General features: G+C 39.9%; 1 protein-coding gene across 1 annotated transcript in view; it reads left to right on the plus strand.

Annotated features, from left to right (window-relative positions):
- The first annotated feature begins 3,032 nt into the window (after positions 1-3,032).
- Positions 3,033-26,676, plus strand: part of LOC109414450 (protein yellow) — a 33,397-nt gene continuing 9,753 nt past the window's right edge. The window contains exon 1 of the mRNA XM_029872279.2: positions 3,033-3,571. Coding sequence (XP_029728139.2) covers positions 3,330-3,571 — 242 coding nt within the window. The 5' untranslated portion in view covers positions 3,033-3,329. The remainder of the gene's footprint in view (positions 3,572-26,676) is intronic.

Below are 26,676 nucleotides of genomic sequence, written 5' to 3' on the forward strand. Positions count from 1 at the left end.
GACTGCTGTAAATTTGTTCCAGAAATTTTGGCTCTAGGGGGGGTTTTAACCCTAAAACCCCCCCCCCCGTGGCTACGCCAGTGATGTGTATGTATGTATGTGTGGCGCACTTTGTCATTATCACAGTCAAATTCACCACAAATTTCCCGTGGCATGTTTCCTAACACGTATTAAATATGAAAACAAATCTGAATTCCAGATCGACATCTTTCCAATTGATGGCTGTACAAAACAAAAACAACCATAATTTATTCAGACGATCGAACATAGTGAAAAATAAACATAACAAATGTTTGACAAGTCAGAAGATGGTTTTATTAAGAAGGTTGTATCGGGGATATGATAAAACTATGATACAACCCGAAATCCTAAGCCGGTTTGCATACGAAGTCCTGTAGATCGTAATAAGACTGGGCCAACTAATCAGTACGTGGGCTTATGGAGGCATATAAGAACTCGAGAGCACTTTCAAGTCGGCATCAATGGTTTTATGTTTAGGGTTTTTGAATCGCTAAAAAAAAACTTCGATGAAATTAAAATTGTTACTTGGGATGTCCGAAGTCCAAAAATAGCGGCAAGAATATCCATGATGACGATCTAAAATCTAAGATGGTGGCATAAAATGCAAAATGGTGGCTGTTTAATGGTTTTTTAGACTAATGAATCATTTAATATGGGTATATTTGGTATAGGGAGGATTTGTGGAGTCCAAAAATAGCAACCAGCATAACCAAGATGGCGGTCCAATATGGCAGCTGCAGAATGGAGTTTTTTGGTTCTAAAACCATTCAATATGGGTATATCTGGTTTGGGGAAGAAGTCTGGAGTCCAAAAATAGCGCCCAGAATTCCCAAGATGATGGACTTAATTCCGAAACGGCGGCTCAAAATTCAAGATTGCTGCTTTTTATAAGAGTTGAAGGCTCAAACATTAAAAGCCAGATTAACGATATGAATCACATATATCATATGATTTCTTGTTCCATGAAAAGCATTTTTGTTAAACGTGCGATATTCATCAACATGCCACTTAAGTTTTGTTGAAATGGGTTTTCGAAGGTACGAGAAAGGCGCCATCACCGCTAGCTGGATTAATTAGGGTTTTTGCTGTTGTAGATGCTAGCCCTAGTCATCCTTTATCGAAACGCAACGAGAGAACTGTGGTACTTCGGTACTTCCCCAGTTGACGTCTCGACTAATAATGATAATTCCAAGGGCTCGGCCTACTTGATCTGCTAAACTACCACATCTCCCTTTTTTTCGAAATTGACCATTGTTCGTTAACCGCCATCACTTCCTCCCGGTCACATCGAGAGATGGGTGTTTAGACTACAACCGCTCAAATTAAGGATTGTATATAGGCACAGAAAGTGAAACGTTGCAGAACCACTATCTCGTCTAAACGGAAAACTTCGTTTCCGAAGCAGTCCCCCTTTGAGGTGAACTATGAAATCTTGTCGCCTAACTCAACGGGCTGAAACCATTCCTGAGGCAGTCCACCGTTGGGTGAACTTCATAATTTTATCGCCTAACTCAACGGATTGCATCCGTTCCTGAGGCAGTTCACCTCTGGGGTGAACTTCGTTATATTTCGCCTAACTCAACGGATTGAATGCGCTCCTGAGGCAGTTCATCTTTGGGACTGAACTTCATAATTTTATCGCCTAACTCAACGGATTGCATCCGTTCCTGAGGCAGTTCACCTTTGGGTGAACTTCGTTATATTTCGCCTAACTCAACGGATTGAATCCGCTCCTGAGGCAGTTCACCATTAAGGTGAACTTGATAACCGTTTCGCCCAACTCAACGGATAGAATCCGTTCCTGGGGCAGTTCCGTGCAAAGGAACTTGTTTTTTTTTTCGGTTCAGGGAACCGAAGTTCGTTGCCAAGGTAATCACTGTTTGGCTAAATTTTTCACGTATGTCTTATCAGAGTAGGAGAGGGTTCCTTCTTGATCTTATGATGATTCTTGATCAGCTTCACTTGCAGGACTTGCACGTCCTTGCACGATCTTGAATTTTCATTTGTCTTGATCTCCAAAATGGCTGATTCATTTGGCTGATAATCGTGCCGAAGGCTCTGCTACTCATCCAAAGCAAACGGGGGTTCTTTCGTCGCCAATGTGGTACTTCGGTACTTCCCCAGTTGACGTCTCGACTAATAATGATAATTCCAAGGGCTCGGCCTACTTGATCTGCTAAACTACCACAAGAACAATTAAACATAGAAAGTATTTCCCAGAATAATCCGAAGAGACGAAGAGAAATCGATCATTGTAGATACGCCCGTATGACAATATACGTGAGAAATATTATCAGGATTCAGAAATATTTCAGTTTGCGTTGGCAGAAAGATCATGAGCATTTATTCGACGAGCAAGGCACTATCACCACTAGGTGCATGGATTAATGTGGATTTTTAATCTTTTTAATGCCTTAAATTGTAAGGCCTGAAGTACACAGGGTCAAATGTTTGATAAAGAAAGAAAGAACTCAAGATACAACATCAGTTTGATACTAGTGAAAATTCTATCGAGTCGAGATGTTTGAGTATTGTTTTTTTTTTAATATTTGACCCTGTACACTAACAGCTTAATATTTGATGTTTCATAAGTGAAACGGTGTTGTAATGGCGTGGAAAACTTTGTAGGTTACACGAACAGTTGCGACATTGCACTTTTGTGGCTAATATTCCTATTGGTGCTACGTTCCAACTAAGACAGGACCTACTTTTCAGCTTAGTGTTCTATGACCTCTTCCACAATTAATTACTTTTCCTTGTCAATTGATCATTTTGGTGGATCAATTTTTGTAATTTCTCCCGCCATGCCAAAATAACAAAAAGTCAAAATTTGGCCATGTACGGTAAAATAGAGCTTACAACCGACTACTGCATAGTTACCGGTTGTCGCGCCGTTGTAAGTATGTGTGGTTGCTAACCGAGCAGACCGAAACCGAATGTCATGCAGAACCGGCTCCGAGATCATCGAACTAGTATGAGTTGTACAGCGCGTAGGCAAATCTCGCAGAGAAGCATCGACCGACGACATGCCTATCATACCTGGTAAACAAAACCTAACTGCGAGCGACGAGCACAGATCAAAAGCGTTCGATCTCTCAACGCGATCGTTTCGGTGGGAGTTTCGGGGTGCCTGGGTGCTGCTGGGAAAAAGTTGGTTCTTACCTGGTCTGAACGATTGTGTGCCGTGCTGGTGAATGGATAGTGAACTTGATTTGAATTAGTGGCTAGAACTGCTGTAGTGGCTTGAGGGGTACATTTGCGAAAAATAGAGCAACGGGTCTGAACAGCGAAAGGTGAAGTGCACAACGATGAGGTCAAACCTAGAACCGATCGTTACGTTTTGCTTGCTCGCAGCAGCAATTGTGGCGATGGTGTCCACGGTCGATGCGGTTAAGCTGAAAGAAAAGTTCAAATGGCGTGAAGTGGAGTACGATTGGCCCTCACAGGAAGCGAAACAGGAAGCAATGAGCTCTGGGAAATATGTCGCTGCAAACAACCTGCCGCTTGGATTGGAACGATGGCGAGACAAATTGTTCATCACGGTACCAAGGTAGGAAAAGCCCCATTCATACCCGGGTAGAAGTAAAGTGTTGATGGTCAAAACGTGATTGATTTGATTGATATGACTGATAGGGGGCCATTCGCAAACTACGTCGATCAAATATTTGTCATCTCACATTTGAAAATTCACACCCGCCTCTCGTACATGGTGTGACATCATGCATATAAATGGAACGTGAACAGGTTGGGAAAATTATGAATGTTTCCTGACATATGATGCACATAGGAAATAGAGGGGTGTAACGCCCCGGCTAAACATATGGGGTAATAAATTGCAAATAATGTGAATTTTACAGGAGTATTCTACCTTAAATAGTAGTTTCCTCCTTTGCTTAAGAGATTTCAGTTTTTGGCTCATGTGAATCCAAAACTTCACATGAAAATAACCAATTGAAAAAGGTGTTACCTTTTGGGTGCCGGAAATTGGGAAATTGTAGGAGGTAAAACGAGAGAGAGAGAGAGAGGAGAGGAGGAGGTAAAACGCCTTTTGGGGGTGAAGCAAAATGCCCGCTGGCATTTTCCGCTTTGACTTGTAGTTAAATACCTGGAGGCACCATCGAGCTTTTCCTAGGAGCAAATGGAGGAGTAAAAGGCGCATGGTAGTCGAATGGGTGGATTCCATATAACCAGCGCGCAATCGTTTGAATTATGTGCACTTCTAATGATATAGGGTGGCTAAGGGTATTATCGGCAGGTTTGTTCTCTTTGTCATGAAGGGTTTGAAAAAAAATGACAAGAAGAAAAAACGGCGAAGCCATGAAAATTTCCTAATAAATAATGAAAATTTTTACAATATGTAATTTAGCATAAATCAGAGGTAAAACGGGGTATCTTTGATAATACTGGTAATTTTGATAGTGCGACAGGCATTGTATAGTTTATCTTATTACTATGACTCAGTTAAGAAAAAGGCAAACGTGGATCAATTCGACACATATGAAAGTTCATCTTAGACGTATTTTCATTAAAACCTAGTTTAAATAGAACCTTTTAGGACAAAAAAATAAAATTGTCAATATTTTTGTCATTTGTTAACCCCTTCAAACAATCAGCTATAAGACTTCGTTACAACTATTTTTCCAATTAATGGACTCTTATTCTCGTTAGAATCATCATAGTAGATTCCAAATCTGGCCTTGAATCTCCTAACGAAGTGTGTTTTTTATGAAATGGAACCTATTTTGTAAATCTCCATACATTGATAAGCGGTTAAAAGTATGCAATGCCCTTGTAATATCATGTAGATAAATTAGTGTTGTTCAAAAATTGTTAATAAATCATTAAAAAACAACCCAAAAAAATAAGAGACTTACCATGAATAGCATGCAATCATATGTTGATCAACCGTTAAACATATATTTTTACAGAGATAATGATTTTTGATAGCTAAATTCACTGTGTTTTTCACTCAGTACTCCACAAACACATTTTTATATGTAGAATTCAGTAAAAATCAATGTTTTGATATAAAAATTCTATCTGATATATTTCACAAGGCTTCTCTCATCATGTTCATACTCCTAAGATTTCAAGCTGTGATATTTTTTTAGATTTGATGTGTTTTTCAGGGCATTATCAAAGTTACCCCAAAATGAAAATCTGATTCTCGCTCATATGAAAAACTAAATGTCACCGAAAATATTTCAGACTATCGAATATTTCAATTGCAATTGATAACTGATACCCCAGTACTTGTTTTAAAAATATAAAACTCGGAGAAATACTGTTACATGGAAAAATATTAAGAAAAGTCGCTGAAAAACTACACTACAATGTTTTCACTCGATAACTTTTTAAACATTGATTTCTGGAAAAAAACTTAGTTCTGAAAAAAATCAACCAATCTAAACATATTGGAAGTAAACCGTTGCTTTTATGGGATTTTTATTCCTGATCGAATATCCTTAGAAGAAACGAATTCTTTCTAAATACATGATTTGATTGGTTTATTTTTTTTTTTCGGAATACTTTGTTCTGAACACTTTTTATACTTAGTGGTGATACACAAATTATGTCACGCAAAAACCGACCTTTTTCAACCCCCCTTCTCCCCTTTGTCACACTTTTTGAATAGGACCTCAATATTTTTGTATGGGTCGTCACGTTCTACAAAATCCCCCTCCCCCCTAAAAGCGTGACGTAATTTGTGCATGACCCCTTATTGTAGAACTTAACTGTCTTTGAAAAAAAAAATGTTGCATATTAAATGCACTACCCAAGCAGCACACATATTACAAAAAAGTGTCGACAACGCACGTTTTAGGTTGTACAGGAGATATATTCACGTAATTTTAACTCAAAGGCAAAATAACTTGAAAATGACTCGTGTTAGCGTAAGCGTTGGCGTTAGCGTAGTTACACACTTAGTTTCTATTCCGCTGTTCGGTAATTATTTTACCGGAAAAATTCGGTAGATCGAAAAAATTACCGCTTTTCGGTAAAAATGAACAATTTTACAAAAGTTCGGTGATTTGATTACCGAACAGTTTGTGGTTTGATACCTAAATGTCATCCGCTGTCAAATAAATTACCGTACGTACTGCAGAAACTAAAAAATGCAGTATACTGTACGAAAAATTACCGAACAGTTCGTACATTGCACCCTACATTACCGAACAATCAGTAAAGTGGTAGAAAACGTTAACGAAATGTCAAGTTGTGGCAAATGGAATTTGCATTTCCATGTTTGAAGCGAAGATTTAGTTTCATAAAAGCAACTAGACGCTTGAAGGAGGGTGAAACTATCGGGCGAAGCGTCGTGTTTGCTGAATCGGTGTAAGTATGCATTCAAATATTGAATCTAGCTATCCCCCATTAAAATTATCAACACAACATTTCAGCCGCCAGCAGCTTCAACGCCAACTCCAACATGATGAAAATTCACTTCGCATGCATGCTATGTACCCGATCGATCGGAAATTAGAACAAAAAAGATGAAGCTTGTTTATTACAACATATACATATATATATATATATATATATATATATATATATATATATATATATATATATATATATATATATATATACAACTTTTTCTATAATTACGGTTAATAAAAACAAATAAACTGTGCCCTGCATCTTTCATTCTCATTAATACCGAAAAACTGTAAAAATATCCAATAGGAATTGAATACTACCGAAACTACGGTAATTCAAACCAAGCACTACCGGAGAAATTCGGTAATTTTTGACAGCTTATCGAAAATTCCATTTACCGGACGTTCGGTACTGGTTTTGATTACCGAACTGATTACCGAACGTTCAGCTGTTGAGAATTCGGTAAAAAATTACCGAATACTGTAAAAAAATCTAAGTGTGTACACACTTAGATCAAAACCAGTACCGAACGTCCGGTAAATGGAATTTTCGATAAGCTGTCAAAAATTACCGAATTTCTCCGGTAGTGCTTGGTTTTGAATTACCGTAGTTTCGGTAGTATTCAATTCCTATTGGATATTTTTACAGTTTTGACGTAGGACTACGTCTCTGTTTTCTATACCCGGTGTCATTTCAAAATTTATGAAACCAAGAGCGTTACGTTTGAGTGAAAGATTTTAAACGCTCACAGTACCTTTCCCACTGAACGAAATGATAAACAAATCCCGTTATCCGAGAGATGAAACTCCCGCGTTCAATTTGTAATATTCGGTGAACCTGAAAATCATTGATAAATAGTTGAAAAGTTGTTTTAAAGTAAGACATTGAAATCGCTGAAATCTATAAATATGGGTAGCGGACAAATTTTCTCGTTCAGTATACCAACGCTCTCTGATTGGTGCGCATCGTGGGGGCAACTACGATGCAGGAAGGAATGCGATCATGCGAGAGCTGATCGTCAGTTCCATTTCGACCACCGTCGAGGTGACACCTCGAGCTGGGCAGCGGCACATCGACTCAGCGACGACACTTGGCTATCGTACTGATAGCACCAGGAATCTCATTCACAACAGCAAGCGGCGGGCCAGTTTTCGATTGCGTCTAGCGTTGAGCGCGGAGAAAATCAACACGAATTGCGTGGCATTGTAAATTCATCAAAATCGTCCATTATTCAAACGGTTCTTTTCAGGACTATCGAAAAAGATTTCTCAAGAGTTAATTGGATGAATCTCCACCCTCGATCGAGAAAGGTGTAGTGCAAAGCAAGGACAGAGCGGCGTTTCTCAGCAAAAGCAAAGCCGGTCATTAATCGCATGCGCGGCAGCAAGCGGCGGGCCAGTTTTCGGTGGCGTTCAGCATTTAGTGCGGAGAAAACAAACACGCATAGTGGCATAGTGAATTCATTTAATTTTCTTCCTAAAATTATTCATTATCCAAAGTTTCCAAACGGTCCTTTTAAGGACCATCGAAAATGATTTTTCAAGAGCTGTGAATCGGATAATTCCATTCCAACGAACAGGAAAAGTGTAATACAACCGAAAAGTGAATGATTTTGAATGCTGTGACTCAGCCAGCAACAATTATGACGTCTAATTGTTCCACCCGGACTTTGGCAACGCATTATCATATCCGGGCCATTTTGCGTGAAAAATGTTTCAATTCTAACATTTTCCAAATTAAAATGATCTAAATCATCTAATATTTTGGTTACATTATCCGTTCAATGGAAATTTTCTCATTTCTCGGTTGATTAATCGTTTGATGCGTCTGGAGCATAAGGGGCGGGTCATGCAAACGAAATTAACTGAAAAGCCAGCCGAATGGGAGGAGCTTCATCTGCCAATCTAGGGGTATAAAAGCAGTGTTCTCTGTTTTCTTTCGTCATTTTCGTTGGATCAGTCAAGGAGGTTGGAGGTGGATGTCACCTCCAGCAAGGCAGCAGCAAAACAACCCAGCGACTACTCTCGGATATCGTGCTGATGATAGCACTTGGAATCGCATCCATGGCAGCGGCGGTGGGCCAATTTTCGACGGCGTCCAGCATTCTCCGCACTCCGCAGCGAAAACCAACATGCATTGCATGCCATGGTGAATGCATCAAAATCGTCCATTATTCAAACCGGTCCTTTTCAGGACCATCGAAAATGATTCCTCAAGAGTTAATTGGATAATTTCCAACATCGATCGAGATGTAGTGCAACCAAAAAGCAAAAGACAGAGCATCGTTGCCAGCAATAGTGAAACTGGTCATTATAGTAATCCACGGCGGTCCAGTTTTCGGTGGCGTTTATCATTCAGCACGGAGAAAACCAACACGCATTGCGTGACATGGTGAATTCATGCCATTTCGTTCCTAAAATCGTCAATTAATCAAACGGTCTTGTTCAGGACCACCGTAAATTATTCCTTAAGAGTTTGTGAATCAGCTAATTTCATTCCATCGAACGAGAAAAGTGTGGTGCAATTGAGAAGTGAAAGATTGAATACTTGGTGGCCCAGCAATAATGATGAAGCCGGTCACTAATGGCCTAATGGTTCCACCCGGAATTTAACAACGCATTATTCTATCCGAACTATTTTGCGTGAAACATTGTTTAATTAAAATTAAGTTTAAACATTTTTCGAAAATGTTCGAAGGTGAATATATGACGAAGCCACACCTAGAATTTTCTAGAGCACAAATCTGAAGAACCGAATGTCGGTTTGCGCTTAAAAGTTGATCGTTTGGTTACCCGCTGGTGGTGAATCGAAATTATCTAATCCGTTCAATGAAAATTTGCTCATTTCTCGGTTGGTTAGTTGCTTGATGCGTCTGGAGCATTCGGGGCGGGTCATGCAAACGAAATAAACTGGAAAGCCAGCCAAATGGGAGGAGCCTAATCTACTAATCAAGGGGAATAAAAGCAGTGACTTCTGTTTTCTTCCGTCATTTTCGTTGAATCAGTCAAAGGGAATGGATGTCACCTCCGCAGCTGCGCACCAATCCTGCGATGACTCTCGGCTATTTAGCTGATAGAACCAGGAATCTCATCCACGGCAGTAAGCGATGGCAGTTTTCGATGGCTTCCAGCATTCAGTGCGGATAATTTTCAATTGTCTTGCCGAAATCTCCTGTTATTTAAAAGGTCCTTTTCAGGACCAGTGAAAATTATTCCTCCAGAGTTATGAATCGGATAATTAAAAGCGACAGACTGAAAACTTAGCAACAGTATAGCCGGCCTCTAATTGTTGTTCGCGTAACTATACAACGTATTGTTGAATCTAGAATATTTCATGAAACTGCAATCAAAATTATCTAAAGTTTCGTTAACAGCACTTGAGTTGTGTCAAATACACATGGCTACGGTGGCTCCATCTGTTCATTTCATAGCGGCAATTTTAGTTATTTTAATGATTGTTGCGATCGCAATATGATGTTTGGGAAGCTATGGCTTAACGCCTTTCAATATTATAATCATTCTTTCCTTTCGACGAAAATTCTTTCAAACAACGGTTGAACATTTATCTTCAAAATAAAATAATACTCAACCCTCAAGTGATGGCCAACCGCGCGAGTTACGGAAGGTTTAACTAATTAACATCTTATGAATGCGTTCAGTGAAATGGATCACATAGGTAACAACTTTAATCACCACATCACTCCGCCGATTTGAATTTTGCCAGCATACATTGTGTAGGCCTTTTATCGTCGGTTTCCTGCAATAGGGGCACAACTCAAAAAATGTGAATTTTCAGAATAAGCGTTTGAAAATTGGCAATCATGAAGCACCTCCTGCAAATTCACTTATTTCTCTCATCACTTGACAAATGTAAACAAATTTTGATTGTTGTATCATTGAAAGGGGCTGAAGGACTATCTGTTTCATGAATTTTTGACAACTATTTTTCAACGACTATTGAAAAAATTGACTGATTTTGAGTTGTGCCCTTACTGCGGAAAATTGGTGAAAATGCCCAAATCTCGCGTTTCTCATCGAATTTTGGAACGGGTCTTTGTGAGATGAAATTTTACATAGTTTTTCATCATTTGCCATCAAAATCTCAAAAATGACATATTTTGAGTTGTGCCCCTATTGCAGGAAACCGACGTTATGTGATAAATTCGTTATGCATTTATTTACGAAGGTCGGACAACAATGACACGAAAAATCAGCTGATTTAAGACTTCAAATTAAAGGGCCCATTTTAATATATAAAAGTCGGAACCTCATTCCAGCCTTTGTCCTACGTCAACATTGCGGTTATGTCTCAGACATTACCCACCCCTAGTTTTTCGGTATTTATGAGAATGAAAGATGCAGGGCACAGTTTATTTGTTTTTATTAACCGTAATTATAGAAAAAGTTGTATATATATATATATATATATATATATATATATATATATATATATATATATATATATATATATATATATATATATATATATATATATATATATATATATATATATATATATATATATATATATATATATATATATATATATATATATATATATATATATATATATGTTGTAATAAACAAGCTTCATCTTTTTTGTTCTAATTTCCGATCGATCGGGTACATAGCATGCATGCGAAGTGAATTTTCATCATGTTGGAGTTGGCGTTGAAGCTGCTGGCGGCTGGAATGTTGTGTTGATAATTTTAATGGGGGATAGCTAGATTCAATATTTGAATGCATACTTACACCGATTCAGCAAACACGACGCTTCGCCCGATAGTTTCACCCTCCTTCAAGCGTCTAGTTGCTTTTATGAAACTAAATCTTCGCTTCAAACATGGAAATGCAAATTCCATTTGCCACAACTTGACATTTCGTTAACGTTTTCTACCACTTTACTGATTGTTCGGTAATGTAGGGTGCAATGTACGAACTGTTCGGTAATTTTTCGTACAGTATACTGCATTTTTTAGTTTCTGCAGTACGTACGGTAATTTATTTGACAGCGGATGACATTTAGGTATCAAACCACAAACTGTTCGGTAATCAAATCACCGAACTTTTGTAAAATTGTTCATTTTTACCGAAAAGCGGTAATTTTTTCGATCTACCGAATTTTTCCGGTAAAATAATTACCGAACAGCGGAATAGAAACTAAGTGTGTACGGTATACTTCGTAGATTGGATACTAACAACATTTGTGCACTTTTTGATAATCTTGCTCGGATTGCTTTCGCAACAAGGTCGGGGAGGTAACTTTGCTCTAATCTTAAGCAAGAACACCAAAAGCAAAAATGTTATTACTCCGGGCCACGCCCATCTTTACCGTAACTTGGGATAGGAGAAGGAATTTTTAATGTAGCACTAACTTGAGAGGCCTCCGGCTCAGTGACACTCTCATAAGTACTATATGGAGTGGGTGGTTGGGAGATATAGGTATTAGGTCAAGGATTCGCCTGAAAAGCTAACGATGGACCCATGATATTGGTTGTTTACTTGGTAAAAATTTAATCTTTTGAAAGCCGGCAATCAAAAAAGATTTTTTTTTCTTCTTTTAATTGTACACTTAATTTGGAATACCGTGTACGGAAAATTTTTGACGAAAATAGAACAGCTGAATACAGCTATTCTGCATTGTTTACCTTTTGCACCCAGTTTTGACAGTTGGTGTACTGAGCCTCAGTAAAATTGATTACTGGGTCATCGGAACTTTTGCAATAGATGTTTAGAACGCGCGAAAAAAAAAAGTTATCGATTCGAAAAAAACATATTCTAATTTACTACAAAAATAACAATACAAACAAAAGAAATCACGTCTAACAAGTCAAATGAAAATTAGAAAACGGAAGAAAAAACACATCCACATCCGTGAAATTACGAAAGCCGACTTGAAGAAAAACGACGCGGACAACGTGGTCCACTTGTCACTGAATGAGATGGCAATCTTGATCCTTCAAAAAAAATAAGAAGGATGTTTCGCCGTCTTGATTGCAGGGTTATGGTGAATATTGTTATAACAAAATCTGAGAATTTTCAAAGCTCGTGGGAAAAAAAGTTAACCACTATGTGAAATCGTTTAAATTAATAGCAGTAAAAATAAATTAAAATGTAGCTTTACCTTGAAGAAGCAGAAAATATGTTCGCTCGCTATTCGAACAGTTTTTATCTTGATTCCATGTTAATGATTAAATTTAAAATTTTTAAAATATTTGACGAATAAAAAAAACAAACACTGCTATTATTTTCATCAATTTCACATAGTGTTTAACTTTTCGCCACGAGCTTCGAAAATTCTCAGATTTTGCTACAACAATATTCGCCATATTTGTAGTTCGCTGTTAAATTTTCAGCTCAACAAAGTTATAGCATGCCAAAGTTGGTCTTTTTGTATGGAAATCGGCTTTCACTGCTATTTGTTGACATATTTTCAATCATTTTTTGTCCATTCCTTTTGATCACAGAGTTACACTCGATCACTTTTTCACGACTGATGGTCGTTGCAGTGAGTAGGTACAACAATTGAGCAGAGATTTTGGACACTTTCTACTATAACTCAGTCAATTTTACACCAGTAGGCTTGATTTTTTGTGCCCGTATTTAGAGACAATTGAGTTAATAAACTATTTTATTAACTTTATTATTTCATTATTAGAGTTTATTAACTCTATTGTCGAGACACGTACAGTTCCTAGCTGTATACAGGCATTCAAGCAAATTGGTATACAACTGTCTGAGTTAAAACAGAAAGTACCGTAAAACGGGGTATCATTGATCAGCGGGGTAACATTGATCGGCTTGACCGACCGCATGAAATGTTCAAACAAGCATTTTACATTGAATCAGTTTCTGCTATCGAATGGTATATCGTAATCTGCTATTATTTAGCTATTAAATGACATGTAATTCTTGAAAATTGAATTTCATAAACATTAAAATAAATCGAATTGGGTTTTTAAATTAAGAAAAATTCCATGATTTTTTATTTTTAAACGAAAGAGCACCTTTTTCTGAGCCGCTGTGATTTTTTTTCGGATTTTTAGAACTTTATTTTGGTATTTAAAATCAATTTCAAAGAGATGTTTTGAAATCACCTTTTGACAGCTGGGTAACTGCTTGACAGCTCCACTCAGTACAAAATGGGACGAGGGGTGATTCGACAAATCGCTCTCATACAAATTTCAAATTGATTTTTAAATAGGTTCCCGGGCACCAAAATTGATGAAAATTTGGGTTTCGGCTCATTTTGGCATGCAGATTCAGAATATGTAATTATCTCAACACCACTAAAGAAGCCAATTATCCATAACTGTGTTTTGTAGCGCAATGAGATACATTGTCAAACATTCATGCCTGGAATGAATGCTAAATACAATATGAGGTTCGAAATCATTGTATTACTTCAATATGATATCCTAGAGTTGGATTTAATGAACTAAACTTTCATGAAAATTCTCTTTTTCAATAAAATTTACGATTGATTGAAAGCAGGCTATCAATTCCTTAAGCCATTGCCTACCTTTAGGCGTTATTCGCGGTTTGGAGGATTTTAATCCTAAAATAACTAAAAAAGTACATAGCTTGTAAGAATTTGGACAACATATTCGAAATCAGCGATCCCGAATTTAGTAAGTAAGGTATTTTCAACACAAACGAACATTGTTAACTTAGGTGATCAATGTTACCCCAAATCAACAAAATCAAAAATTAGATTAAAAAGCCTATTTAAACATGTTTAAAAGTTTTAAAATTCTTTTTCGAATAGCTTAACACATAATCAGAGGGCCAGTACTTGTTTTAAAAGCATAAAACATGTAACGTTTGCTTTAACAGGAGAATTATTCAAGAGAGATCGAAAATTGTGATCAATGTTACCCCGGATTACGGTACTTAACATATATCTTTCTGCCCAAATGATTCCAAACCCCACCTGTATGAATCATTGGCTCGTTATATCATTAGAAATCAGATTCCAAAATTGTCAACTAAATGTAACGCAAAACACTAGCAATGTATCTACACAATGCAGGCAGCGCGTGTGGTGACATTAGTTGCTCCAAATCCTATGCCATGCACGTGCGAATCTAAATATCACTGTGTAATCTCGTCCGATTTTGCAAAACCCATTTCACGCCGCGGTGGTACAATTGATTCGAAGCAACGATCGCATGCGGGCAGATGCGTTGCTTTTGTTGGCGATCGTGTACTTTACGTGCACTTCATTCAATCCTACTGCTGTGACTATTGCAGCCGCTGAGTTGAGGCTACAAGAGGCAAGGCATACGCAATACACGGTTTAGTTTATGTAATGGGCATTTAATTGCATTTAGATTTTTAAGAACAGCTCACTGAAGAAGGCATCTGTTGAATATTATTGATAAAACCCACAAATCACTGCGGGAGGCTGATGGTACAGCATTGATTATCGCTTATCATTTACCAGGCAAGGTCATGCCGGTCGGCTCAACTTTCATTGTTGTGAGAAGAATAAATAATGAGCCTGTTTCACAGGGGGGAGGTTTTTCCGAAGTTATATCAAAGAGAACCTGAAAGAATGTCAAATCATTGGCTACGCGAATCAGTGAGAAGATGGATACTGAAAATGCTGATCTCATTTGCATATCATTGTTCTTCTTCGTCTTGGCGTTACAATTCAAATAAATTAGAATCAATTCAGCGCAAAGTTCTTTGATCCACGTGCCAAGCTCGAAGAGAGAATGTGTTGAAACGTTTCTAGTAAATTTATGCTTAAGCAAACTATACAGAGGGTGTTTATTTTCCCATGTTTGCATGATTGACGTATACGTCAAAATGAAAATAAATATATTTATTTTTCATTGCATATTTTATCAATACTAAAAATATAAACGTCTTCTCTCGAAACTATCATAGCAATGTCGGAAAACTATTTGGTGAATTTCATTAATATCAACATATGTGAGTGGCTTATTATGATTATTTTATGAACCAAGTGTCAAAAATGCAAAATGAAAATTGATAAGCATGAGCATGCGCAATGTGCATAGATGACCACGCATTTCGTAGATGCTACGCCGTGATTGGCCAGAACAATCAAAACTGCACACGGAACTTAGGTGCCTTATCGTTCATGAGCTGTTGAATGGCATACTTTTACTTGACTCAACGAGGGAGTTGGCTGGTTCACATCATCCGCCGTACTGACAGTCATTGCTGCATTCTCAGTGCCTCCGTTCCAGAGGGCCGTATATTTGTCTCATTCCACTAATTGGGGACTACGAAGGTGATGATTTTGTTTGCGGCTTTCTGTGAGAAAGTGAAGGAGGGAAGATTTTTTGCTTTTTTTCACTCATACTCCCATAAGAAACCCCGTAGGAAGAAAGAGTGTTTACCGGCTTATCAACCTTCGTAGTCCCCAATAGTCACTCTTCTTTGTTGCCAAGAAGAATGCAACAAACGGGTTGTCCCGACCCCTACTGCGTTCTTTGGACAATTCAAAGGCATACGCTGTTCGTCGATGTGCTGCTTCCACCTTTCGATCGTCTTACGTTTTTCTCGTCAGGTGGCCGATTCTTTTCCCGGCAGGTTTTGGGTCACAACACGAAGACGTTGGGATGCATTGAGCTTCTGTTGTGATTCTTGAGAACCGCACTTCTAATTCATTTCCCCCCGATTCCGCCTCTGCCTCTTCCAGGCGGCGTCTCTTTTCCCGAAAGAGGCTCTGTCGTGTCAATCACCCTATGCTAGTGTCAAATGCCGATGTTAGCGCCACGATAGGTGCTGACGTCGATAATATCAGAGAAAGTGCTTACAGCTTTAGTTAGCTCTTCATGCACTCATCAAGAATATTACCCACCTTTTCACCAATCCGGGCATGGCAGATTCCATGATTTCCAGATAAAATGGTAAACCAAGCTGTTTTGGAAGTATGTGCTACTATTCTTGATGCAGCAAAATCGACGAGTCGTAGGCCGTTTTTGTTCGTCAGCTGATGGGCACTGAACTTTCCAATCATCGATCTGAATTACTCATTTTGACCTACCTCAGCGTGTATGTGTATATAGGTCTCCTTCAGACGTCCTGGCTTTCGCAGCGCACGTACTTGAATTCGAGCTGTGCATAGAATGTGTCCTTGTCAGAACCAGTGCTTCCTGAGTGTAGGCTGTACGCGTTGATGATGATTCTCAATCTGCACATGCTTTCGCCGATCGGCCACCAACCAATCACGCGCTTTTGCATATCGACCATCACCATTAAAGCTATTCCTTGCTCACGTGTATTTCCGTAGTTCTGGTAGATGCTATGATTACCTCAAAACGTTCCCACCATGGATCTTTCCCAACGCATCTCCTGTAGCCCTATGACGCGAGTGCTACCGATGAAATTGAGAGACCTGCAGTTTGCCGTACAGAGTTTCCAATCGCAAGTCGTTTTTCGTCACGTCTAGTTTCATTTTCGGTGTTTGTTGATATCACGGTTTACTCACAGTGCCTGACACCAACCCCCTGAGTTTTCAGAGTACCAGAGTATAGTATAGCTTAGATTCCGTTCCTGGCACTCGGACGCGAGCTGCCGCGCCTAACATGGGGAACATGGCAAACGCTGTTGTGGGCCGCTCCTTCTGGAGTATAGGTGCTTAGATTTGTAGAAGCAAACTAACCCCCACCTCTTCGTCAGCCTACGACCACCTGGGTTGGTTACCCGATCATCCCTAAGGTTGCTCGCAGCCCAACCGGTGACACAGAAAGGTAGCGATACGAGTTGCTGAGCAGAGGTCAATAATCTCAAAAGGATCTGATTTACGAAAAAGACCCAGTTAGCTAGCCTTTACCGTTCCTGACGTTACATCCGGTTGTTTCAAACGCTCTTGGTCATGCCGCGACGATTGTCGGTATTTTTTTATTTATTTATTTATATCGTATCGTCGGAGATTAGGCAATTCCGCCTGCTGTCTATCAATTTGCATATTCGTCTGCCGTGGTGATCTCTAGGCGTAACGATAAGAGATGTTGTGCTGGAAACAGGCGCTACGAATGGACATGTTCTTGGAAGTGACGAAGTCGATGAGTCGTAGGCTGTTTCGGTTGCAGCGGTCATACTCGCGTTCGAGCTACGCATAGCTCGCATCATTGTCAATATCAGCGCCCTTGATTCTCAACCTGCACATTCTTTAGTCGTTCGCATATCACCCATCACAATGAAAGTAGCTGTTCCCAGTTCACGTGTGGGGTGCAGCTTTGGTTGCATAATTGGAGTCTTGTACCTTGTGGGCAAGTGTGCCCGTTTTGGACACTTGGCGCTGTAACTAAGTCAATTTCAAACCAATTGATTTGATTTTTTGTATAGGATTAGATACTGTATGTATCTCACCGTATGCCAAAAACTAGGGTATTAGGTATAAAATTGACTTAGTTATAGCGACAATTGCCCAAAATAGGTACACCTGCCCAAATGGTACAAGATCCTATATCTAAACGTCTCCAGCATGGTTCCTGTCCAACACACTTCCTGCGGTTCAATGATGCTGAACCCGTGGGTGCTCCCGATGAAATTCAGACATCGTAACGAGCTTCCAATAAGAAGTCCGTTTTCGTCACAGGGGGCCAATGCGATTGGTTATAGTTCGTATTTCAATCTTGTTGATTTTCCGTTGCAATTATTTTTTTACGTGATGAAAAATGATGAAAAATGGCCATACACTATCGCCACCTCTATAATGGTTCGCGTTGATTTGCTAGCTTGATCCCAATCCCCCGTGTGTTCATATAGGAAGAGGTTCACGTCTAAGCTGATTTGACAGAAGGGTTCGCTCGCTTTGCAGGTCGACCGTTGAATTGAGGGGGGGGACAGTTTTGAAACACCACTGTCACGTCGGTTCGTCGGTGACTAAACACCGATTATACCTCTGCATCGCCATTTTTGTCACAAGAAAAGGCTTTTTATAAAGTTACATGATCCAGACTAACCTTGATAAGTGATGCGAATCATGCAACCTCATTTTTTTTGTTGAAAATAGGGTAACTTACGTATTCTCGGCAGTTTTGTTCTCTTCGTCATGCGGGGTTTTTGAAACCTGTTGGTCCAAGAATTAGCCTCAAATCCTTCCAAACCAAGCTGAGTTATATGACCAAATTTCAGGCAATTCGGCCCACAAAAACCCCCCATGACGAAGAGAACAAACCTTCCGATAATACCCTTCGTTGTTAATAATGTTGTCAACATTGAGATTCAATGAATAACCAAATATGGAGTTCTATTCGAATAGGTCGTATGTGTCCCAAATTCAAATAAAACTCCAGAAAAGATTCTAAACACTCTTTTCTTTTTCAAAACTTGATTTTACTGCATCGACTTTTTTCAAATCGATCTTGTTAGTATAAATCAAGTGATGATCCAGCAAAGTATGTGAAAAATGTCAAATAACACCAGTCTAACCAACAGTAGCAGCTTATTATATCTAATTTTCATTAACACCTATTATATTGTCGTCATGCCCTTCGCCACTGCAATGCACTGAATGTACTCACCACACGAGCACAATAGGCAGATCAGTTCTAGCATCCAACAGCTTTAGTTGAAAACGATTATGTTTATTTGTTGAATCGAAGCATGACCCACAAAAGTGAGTCCGTTGTGCAAAAGTGAATCGTTTTCGTCAGCAATTGTGTCGATCACTTCAATTGTCTTGCTACCACTAACCATCAATCCATGTCTAATTATAATCTACTCATTTCGCACAATAAATTAATCATCTCTATGTACCTACCTTCGGTAGCATCGCGTTGGTCGTTCGTTCCAACGTTCACCTAGACTATCCACGAAACCTTAGGAGTGGGAACACACATGACATGGCTTGTATTAGGCATCCAAATCCGATATGTGATGACGACCGTTTACACTTATTTTTTATGGAAATTGATCTCCAACCAAAAAACATATATCGTTAGATTGCAGCTTAGCACGTTTCATTTTTTTAACAATTGTGATACGGTGATTGGCAGAAAATTTGATTTTGATACCATTCCACAGTGGAACAAAAATGATGTTTGTCGAATAAATAAAAGAACAGAATCCAGAAAATACATAAACTGTGCTGAGAGAAAGCCTGCTTCACAGCCTGAAATATGATCTATGAGCTATGAGATTAAAATTTATTTCATAAGATCGTTCTATGATGCAGATCACCTCTACTGACAGCTTGCTTCAATACATTTTATTCACAAGTGTCCACCCGACTAGAAGATTCTAACAAAAATATAACATAATTATAACAAACCATGATATTTATAACTCATTGTGATATAATCATGTTTACAAATATTATAACTCAATTGTATCATATTATGTTATAAATGTTGTTCAATAACTCATTGTTAAATAATTTAGTTTTCATTCTTTGACATTGAGTACAATTGTATCAAAATATGATAGAAACAAGTTTTCTTGAAGTTAAAATTTATATCACATTGTGTTATAATTTTGATCTGATCATAACAAAATAGGTTATTATTTTGATTAGTCCGGTGTACTTTTTGTTACAAGTTTAGTTATTTTAACATCATCCTGCATCTAGTCTATAACATGATAAGTTATAGAAAAGATTCATAATATCATAACACAATGTGTTATAAAGTTGATATATTTTTCTAGTCGGGCAGAGCCATGAAAATTGATTACGAGCTCAGCGACACCGACGTTCATACATCGATTCCGGTCTGCATCAGTTTAATATTCGCTTACTCTTTTCTAAATCTCTTTTATGAAAAAAAAAGTCAAAACAGCATGATTATCAGTTTTTATAAGGCATTCTAATGCCATCCATACTATGCCCAGACAACCAGTAATCGTATAAGATGTTGCATAAAATTATAAAGTGGAGGCAATATGCGTGTATGCCTCCATTTAGGTGCATGTAAAATGCACGCATATCGCTTCCACTTTAACATCTTATGCAACATCTTATACGATCACTGGTTGACTGGGTACAGTTATGACTAAAATTCTTAAGGTTTTGACGAATTTCGTCAGTTAAGTTTTCTGAGTGTACAGCAATTACCTTCTACCAGCAGTCCTCATTGCAAATACCGCCATATCCACCCCGAATATAATTCAATCAAACCAGTGCACCATCGCCGTTCCGGCCTTCAAATTGGTTTAAGTTCAACAAGCTTAAGAAACAAGTTCTCGTTTCGACCAGAGTGCCGAGTGGCTCTTATCGTTGTGAATTCTTGACGTGTTCGTTGATTCAAGTGAGGCCGTATCATTGCGTTGCATTACAAGGAGCATGATTGTCATTAAATGGTATCCGTGAACTTATGTCTCAAGTTCGTGGTATTCAAACTGTTTGGCAACATATTGCGTCCAAATTTCATCCGTTTGAAATCAATCACTACATATTAATTGCATTAGTTTTGTGCATTTTAAACTCGGTAAACTGATGGTAATACTTGGTATAAAATCATGGCTCGAGTTAAAAATGCGAAGGAAAAAAATATATAGTGGGGCGGAATTTTATCGACTTCCCATACAAGGCTGAAATCTGTTTTTGTTCCATTTCTAAGCAGAGTCAGAGAGTATAAAATTCGAAGATTGAAAGTGAAGATTGACATTTTCATTTTTTCATTCGTGTTTGACCACATTCATTGTCAGCTGAAAGCCTCTCTTTTTTCATTCAATTCGCTGTCACGAATATTTTTTCGCACGTCGTAAAATGTCCAATTTTTGTTAACAGACGCACAATCCGGCTTAATGGACAAATAGAGAACATAATTAATATTCTAATAAACTACTATACACAAGTTTTGAGGCGATTGGAAGTATAATCGGGAGTTACGGTCCAGTTTTATTTCTCAGTGAAAATTGTCAGTGACAGAAAAATGAATGAATAGTTGAAAAAATTCATTCACCAAAATGATTTTTTTTGATCCCTCAGTTGAGAGTTTTCAAAATTCACGTTGAGTTTCACTCATTGAAAATGAAAATTTTAAACTCTGAGCAGAGTTGCTCACTTCATTCTTCTCATTTTCAGTAACCAATACTCCGATTCAGCCAAAACTTTCACAGTAATTCGCTAACATCTTACATTCAAATTAAGAAACTATTTATAAACTGATTTTTCCTTAGAGCACGACACTTGTTAGCAAAGACTTGCTGTAGATCAGGGGTTTTCAGCACCGAAATTATATATCTGAAAAACTAGTCGACATTTTTACTAGTTTGTTAAAAAACGGTACTATCAGTACTTTGCTAAAATCGGTTTACCAGGAATTCGACTGAAATAGTTATGTACAAAATTTTATGCTATGATTTTTTTCATAATGCAACTCATTTGAGTTGCATAATATTCATAATGCAACTCAAATGAGTTGCATTATGAACATTATACAACTATTTTTCATTATGCAACTCATTTCAGTTGCATAATGATCCAGTTCGGAAAAATAGCCATTATGATACCAAAATGAGTTAGATAAAATGTAAATTATGATACTGAATTGCATTCTGCTACCAATATCTCGATAAGTATAGGAATTGGCAAACTAATATTCTAGGGTTTACTGGTCCAAGTGGTCTACTTTCAACTACCAAAGGTGAATCTTAAATTGAAAAAAGTCAATTTTTTATTTTTGGCCACCTGAATCCCCTTAGTGCCATGGTAGAATGATGAGCATGAGGATGTTGATGTGTGGCTGTTGTTCCTGTTTCCAGTCCAATTGGTGGTCCATTATGGGTTGCCGTTCGCCGATGTTTATGTAACCTTATTGACCTCATTGTTTTTAAATTGAATGAGAAAATCTGCTGATTAGATAGATACCCAAGAGGTGGAGATCGACCCACTAAAAACTCATTCTCTCTCTTCCTTACCTCCGCGGTACACCCGTTAGGTATGACTTCGAGAAGGGGGAACCGTACATGAGTATTCTCTATTGGTAAGCGTTCCATCAGTTAAGTTGGTCGGCCCGCCATTTTCTCTGTTGTTCAAATACGCTTCGGAAGACCGTGGAAGTAACGGGATCCAACTTGTCCACCCTTGTACACATCCGTTCAACAATGTTGTCTGGAGTGATATCTCTACCGCATATCTCCTGCATACTCGACCTTTTGCTCCATGAAGCGTGGGCATTCAAAGAGCACATGCTCCGCAGTCCCACCACAGTCTGCGCATTCCGGACATGCGTTAGAGCCAGCATGTCCGAATCTTTGCAGAAACCACCTAAAGCACCCATGGTCTGACATAAATTGTGTCAAGTGAAAATTAACCTCGCCATGGGGCTTGTACGTCCATTCAGACTTGCTCTGTATGAGCCTGTATGTCCATCTACCCTTGCTGGAGAAATCCCATTCCCTCTGCCACTTCAGCATAGACGATATTCAGGCGATCCACCTCGCGCCTCTTATGCCGCGTCACTCGAAGCACTCTTCATCCTCTACCGCCCAAGCTACCGCCACAACTACCCAACAAACATTATTGCTGAACTACAGATGAAAGCTGATATTTAGCTGTTAGTTGGGTAGTGTATGGGCATCATGCCCGCTAGCACACATACCGCGTCCTTTGAGACCGTGCAGTATGCGCTGACCACCCTAAGCCACATCGACCTGTGGGTACTCACGAGTCGCTTCACGTTTCGATTGATCACTAGCGCATTCGATTATGCAGCGGCGCCTTACCGTAGTATGGAGACCGCTACTATCGCGGGCAGCTTACGCTTACTCGAGACTATTGCCGAGCTACTTGACATTATCTTTGACAATGCCATTATCGCCATGCTTGCCCTTTTGCAGGCATATTCCACGTGTCTTCCGAATTTTAGCTTATCTTCGATTATGATCCCCAAATGGCTTCAGTGAGCGCTTAGAGTTGATCATGAATCAGCCTGTGGTGACCTCTGCCTGTTGTTCAGACTTGCGGTTGTTTACTACCACTACTTCTGTTTTGTGGTGCGCGAGTGCCAACGGTCTCGACCACATCCAGTCCTAGAGGTCTCTAGAGGCAGAGCCTGGTACTATTGCCAAAGGCGGGGAAACCACCCGGAGACCCGTCGGCATATAGACCAATATGCTTGATTGACACGGCGGGGAAGGTGCTCCAAAAGATCATCCTCAATGAATGTTGAGGTTCACCGAGGGCAAAAATGGTCTTTCGTGTAACCAGTACGGCTTCCGGAAGGGGAGGTGCACCATAGACGCTATCTTGTCGGTTACAAAAACCGCCGAGGAAGCACTCGAGCCTAAGAGGAGGGGAATTCGCTTTTGCGCGGTAGTGACTCTGGATGTAAGGAATGCCGTTTAATAGCGCCAGCTGGTCTGCTATTGCCGGTGCGCTCTTGCGTCTGGGGATACCGGAGTACCTGTACAAGATTCTCGGAAGTTACTTTCAGAATCGTGTACTAGTCTACGACACGGAGGGGGGTCGGAAGTGCTTTCACATAGCCTCAGGAGTCCCGAAGGCTCCATCCTGGGTCCGGTGTTATGGAATGTCATGTACGACGAGGTGTTGAGGTTAGAGTACCCAGTGGGAGTGGTGATTGTCGGATTTGCCGATGACATTACGCTCGAAGTCTACGGTGAAACGATTGAGGAAGTGAAGTTGACTATCAACAACTCCAAGGTTGTGGAGGCGTGGATGCGGTCCAGGAAACTGGAGCTGGCTCACCACAAGACAGAGGTGACGGTTGTTAACAACCTGAAGTCGGAGCAGCAGACGGAGACCAGTGTAGGAGAGTACACTATCCTGTCAAAGCGATTCGTCAAACACTTGGGCGTGATGATCGACGATAAGCTTACCTTCGGTAGCCACCAAGGTTGTTAATCGATAAATTATCGTTATCGGCGATAAAGTTAACGTCTGTTATCGTTTATCGTCGATAACGATAACGTCTTCAAGCTCAAACGTCATCGGCGATACAGTTAACTGTGGAAATTATCGACTCGATAACGTCTCCGAAAAATTTTCTTCGCGATCTGAACCGTTGTTGATGCCGTCACTAGGGTAACTAGATTTATCGCAAAATTATCGAAGCTACGTTGATCTTCGCGTTGATTTATCGTTTGGTTATCGTTATCGAGAGATTATCGAGCAACCTTTATCGTTATCGAGTTTGCGTTGAGTTAACTGTCGATAATTTGTCGGTTAACAACCTTGGTAGCCACGTCGATTATGCCTGTAAAAGAGCCTCCACAGCTATTGCGGCACTGTCCCGGATGATGTCCAATAGCTCTGCGGTGTACGCCAGTAAGCGCAAGCTTCTGGCTAGTGTTGCTACGTCCATACTTAGGTATGGTGGCCCGGCGTGGGGCACCGCGCTAAGTACTAAATGCTACCGACGGAAGCTGGCAAGTACTTACAGGCTTATGTGCCTGAGGGTTGCGAGCGCGTACCGTACCGTGTCACACGACGCTCTCTGCGTCATTACTGGTATGGTGCCTATCAGCATTCTTATCAGAGAGGACATGGAGTGCTTCGAAATGCGCGGCACAAGAGGCATACGCAGGACTGCCAGAATGGCCTCTATAGTCAAATGGCAGCGCGCGTGCGACAGTTCCACCAAAGGAAGGTGGACCCATAGGTTGATACCGAGGGTAGATAGTTCCACCTGACACAGGTCCTTACAGGTCATGGTTGCTTCCGACAGTATCTACACCGTTTCGGGCATGCGGATTCTCCTGAATGATTGTGTGTGTGAATCTCGAAGTATTGAACGTGGATCGTGATTGCTCTGCGGTTTTGTACATTATTTTGCGTGTAATTTTGCCTGGAATATCGTTGAAAGTGCTCCAAAGTTGGATTTCGTCGTCATTGCTTTGAAACATCTGGATTTTTGTGAAAAAACACCGTAAATCGATCAGCTTATCAAATATAGTTCTGCAAATTTGTATCAACGGATGAACTTCAGCTTCGATATGGCTGCAATTGCCTCCACATATAAAAGTTCACAATGCAAAAAATGCCTAGATGTGATTGCCGTCGGTGTCGACTACATCGAATGTGAAGGTCTTTGCAACGGTCTCTTTCACGCTGCTTGTATGAAGTTGAGCCACGACGTCCTCATGCAGCACCGCAGCACAATTTCGAACTTTTGTTGGCTGTGCAATCAATGTATTAAAACGATACGCAAACAACGTAGTGAACGTCCTGAGCTAATGCCCGATCAACAGGACAAAAATGCCACTTTGCCAAAGGCAAACGACGTTTCTCGTATTGATGGGGAAATTGCCAAACTAAAACAAGGAATTGCTTCTCTTCATCATTCATTGAATTCCATTACACCTCGCGTTGAAGCAAATAAAACAGAGGATCTAAATGCGCATCGTCCACTTGCGGAGTCGTCGCTATTGTGTTTGTCCGATAGTCAACAGAGCACAACACACTCAGGCCGTTATAGCAGAGCAGCTGTGGAACAGAGAGCTCCCAACGATAGGTTCTGGCTATTCTTCACAAGGGTGAAAAACTGCGTAACCGAGCAACAGATTTTGGAATTTGTTACCGATTCGCTAGGAACCGATGATGCTGTTGTCAAAAAACTAGTTCCTTCTTGGAAAGATACGCTCTCGATGCCATATGTATCGTTCAAGGTTGGTGTCGACGTACGCCTGAAAGAAATTGCACTTCAACCATCTACCTGGCCAGCTGGATTACGCTTTAGAGAGTTTCGAGACGATGTTTGGGAACCGCTGTAAAGGAATGGCACGATATCACTGCATTTCAACGTATAGTGTCTGTTGTAATGAAATTGTTATTTTATGATCAATGTGAATTTTCTGTTTGTTGTAGTTTGCTTGTGTATAATTGTTTTTTTTTTTAATATTCAATTAGACTTAAGAAGTCCGTTGAATTAACAACAATAAATGATGATGATTAAATGATGATGAATACCCAGTGTGCAATGGTTTAGAGGAAACGGCGGAACACGTTTTGTTCGTGTGCCCGCGTTTTTGCACAATGCGTGACCGCATGCTTGCCACATGCGGGGAGGACACAAACCCGGACAACTTGGTCCAGAGGATGTGTAGGGATGAGTTTGACTGGAACTCCGTTTCAACGTCTAGGAGCTACAGAGGAGGTGGCGCGTGGACTCGGAGAATGGCTAGTCCAGATGCAGTACAAGAGGTGGTCCAGGGGTTCGGAGTCGGCTTCGGAGGCCATACCGGTGCCCTGCGGTCGAGATCGACCCTTACAGCGATTAAGTGACCGCGGAGAGGAAGTCCCGGTAGCGGTGCTGTCGTGGCGTCGGTCTACTAGGTTGGATCCGAGCCCGCGGTTGGAAAGGGATCCCCGGCAAGGGTCGGGGCA

The sequence above is a fragment of the Aedes albopictus genome, chromosome 2, assembly GCF_035046485.1.
Source record: "Aedes albopictus strain Foshan chromosome 2, AalbF5, whole genome shotgun sequence".
NCBI lineage: Eukaryota > Metazoa > Arthropoda > Insecta > Diptera > Culicidae > Aedes > Aedes albopictus.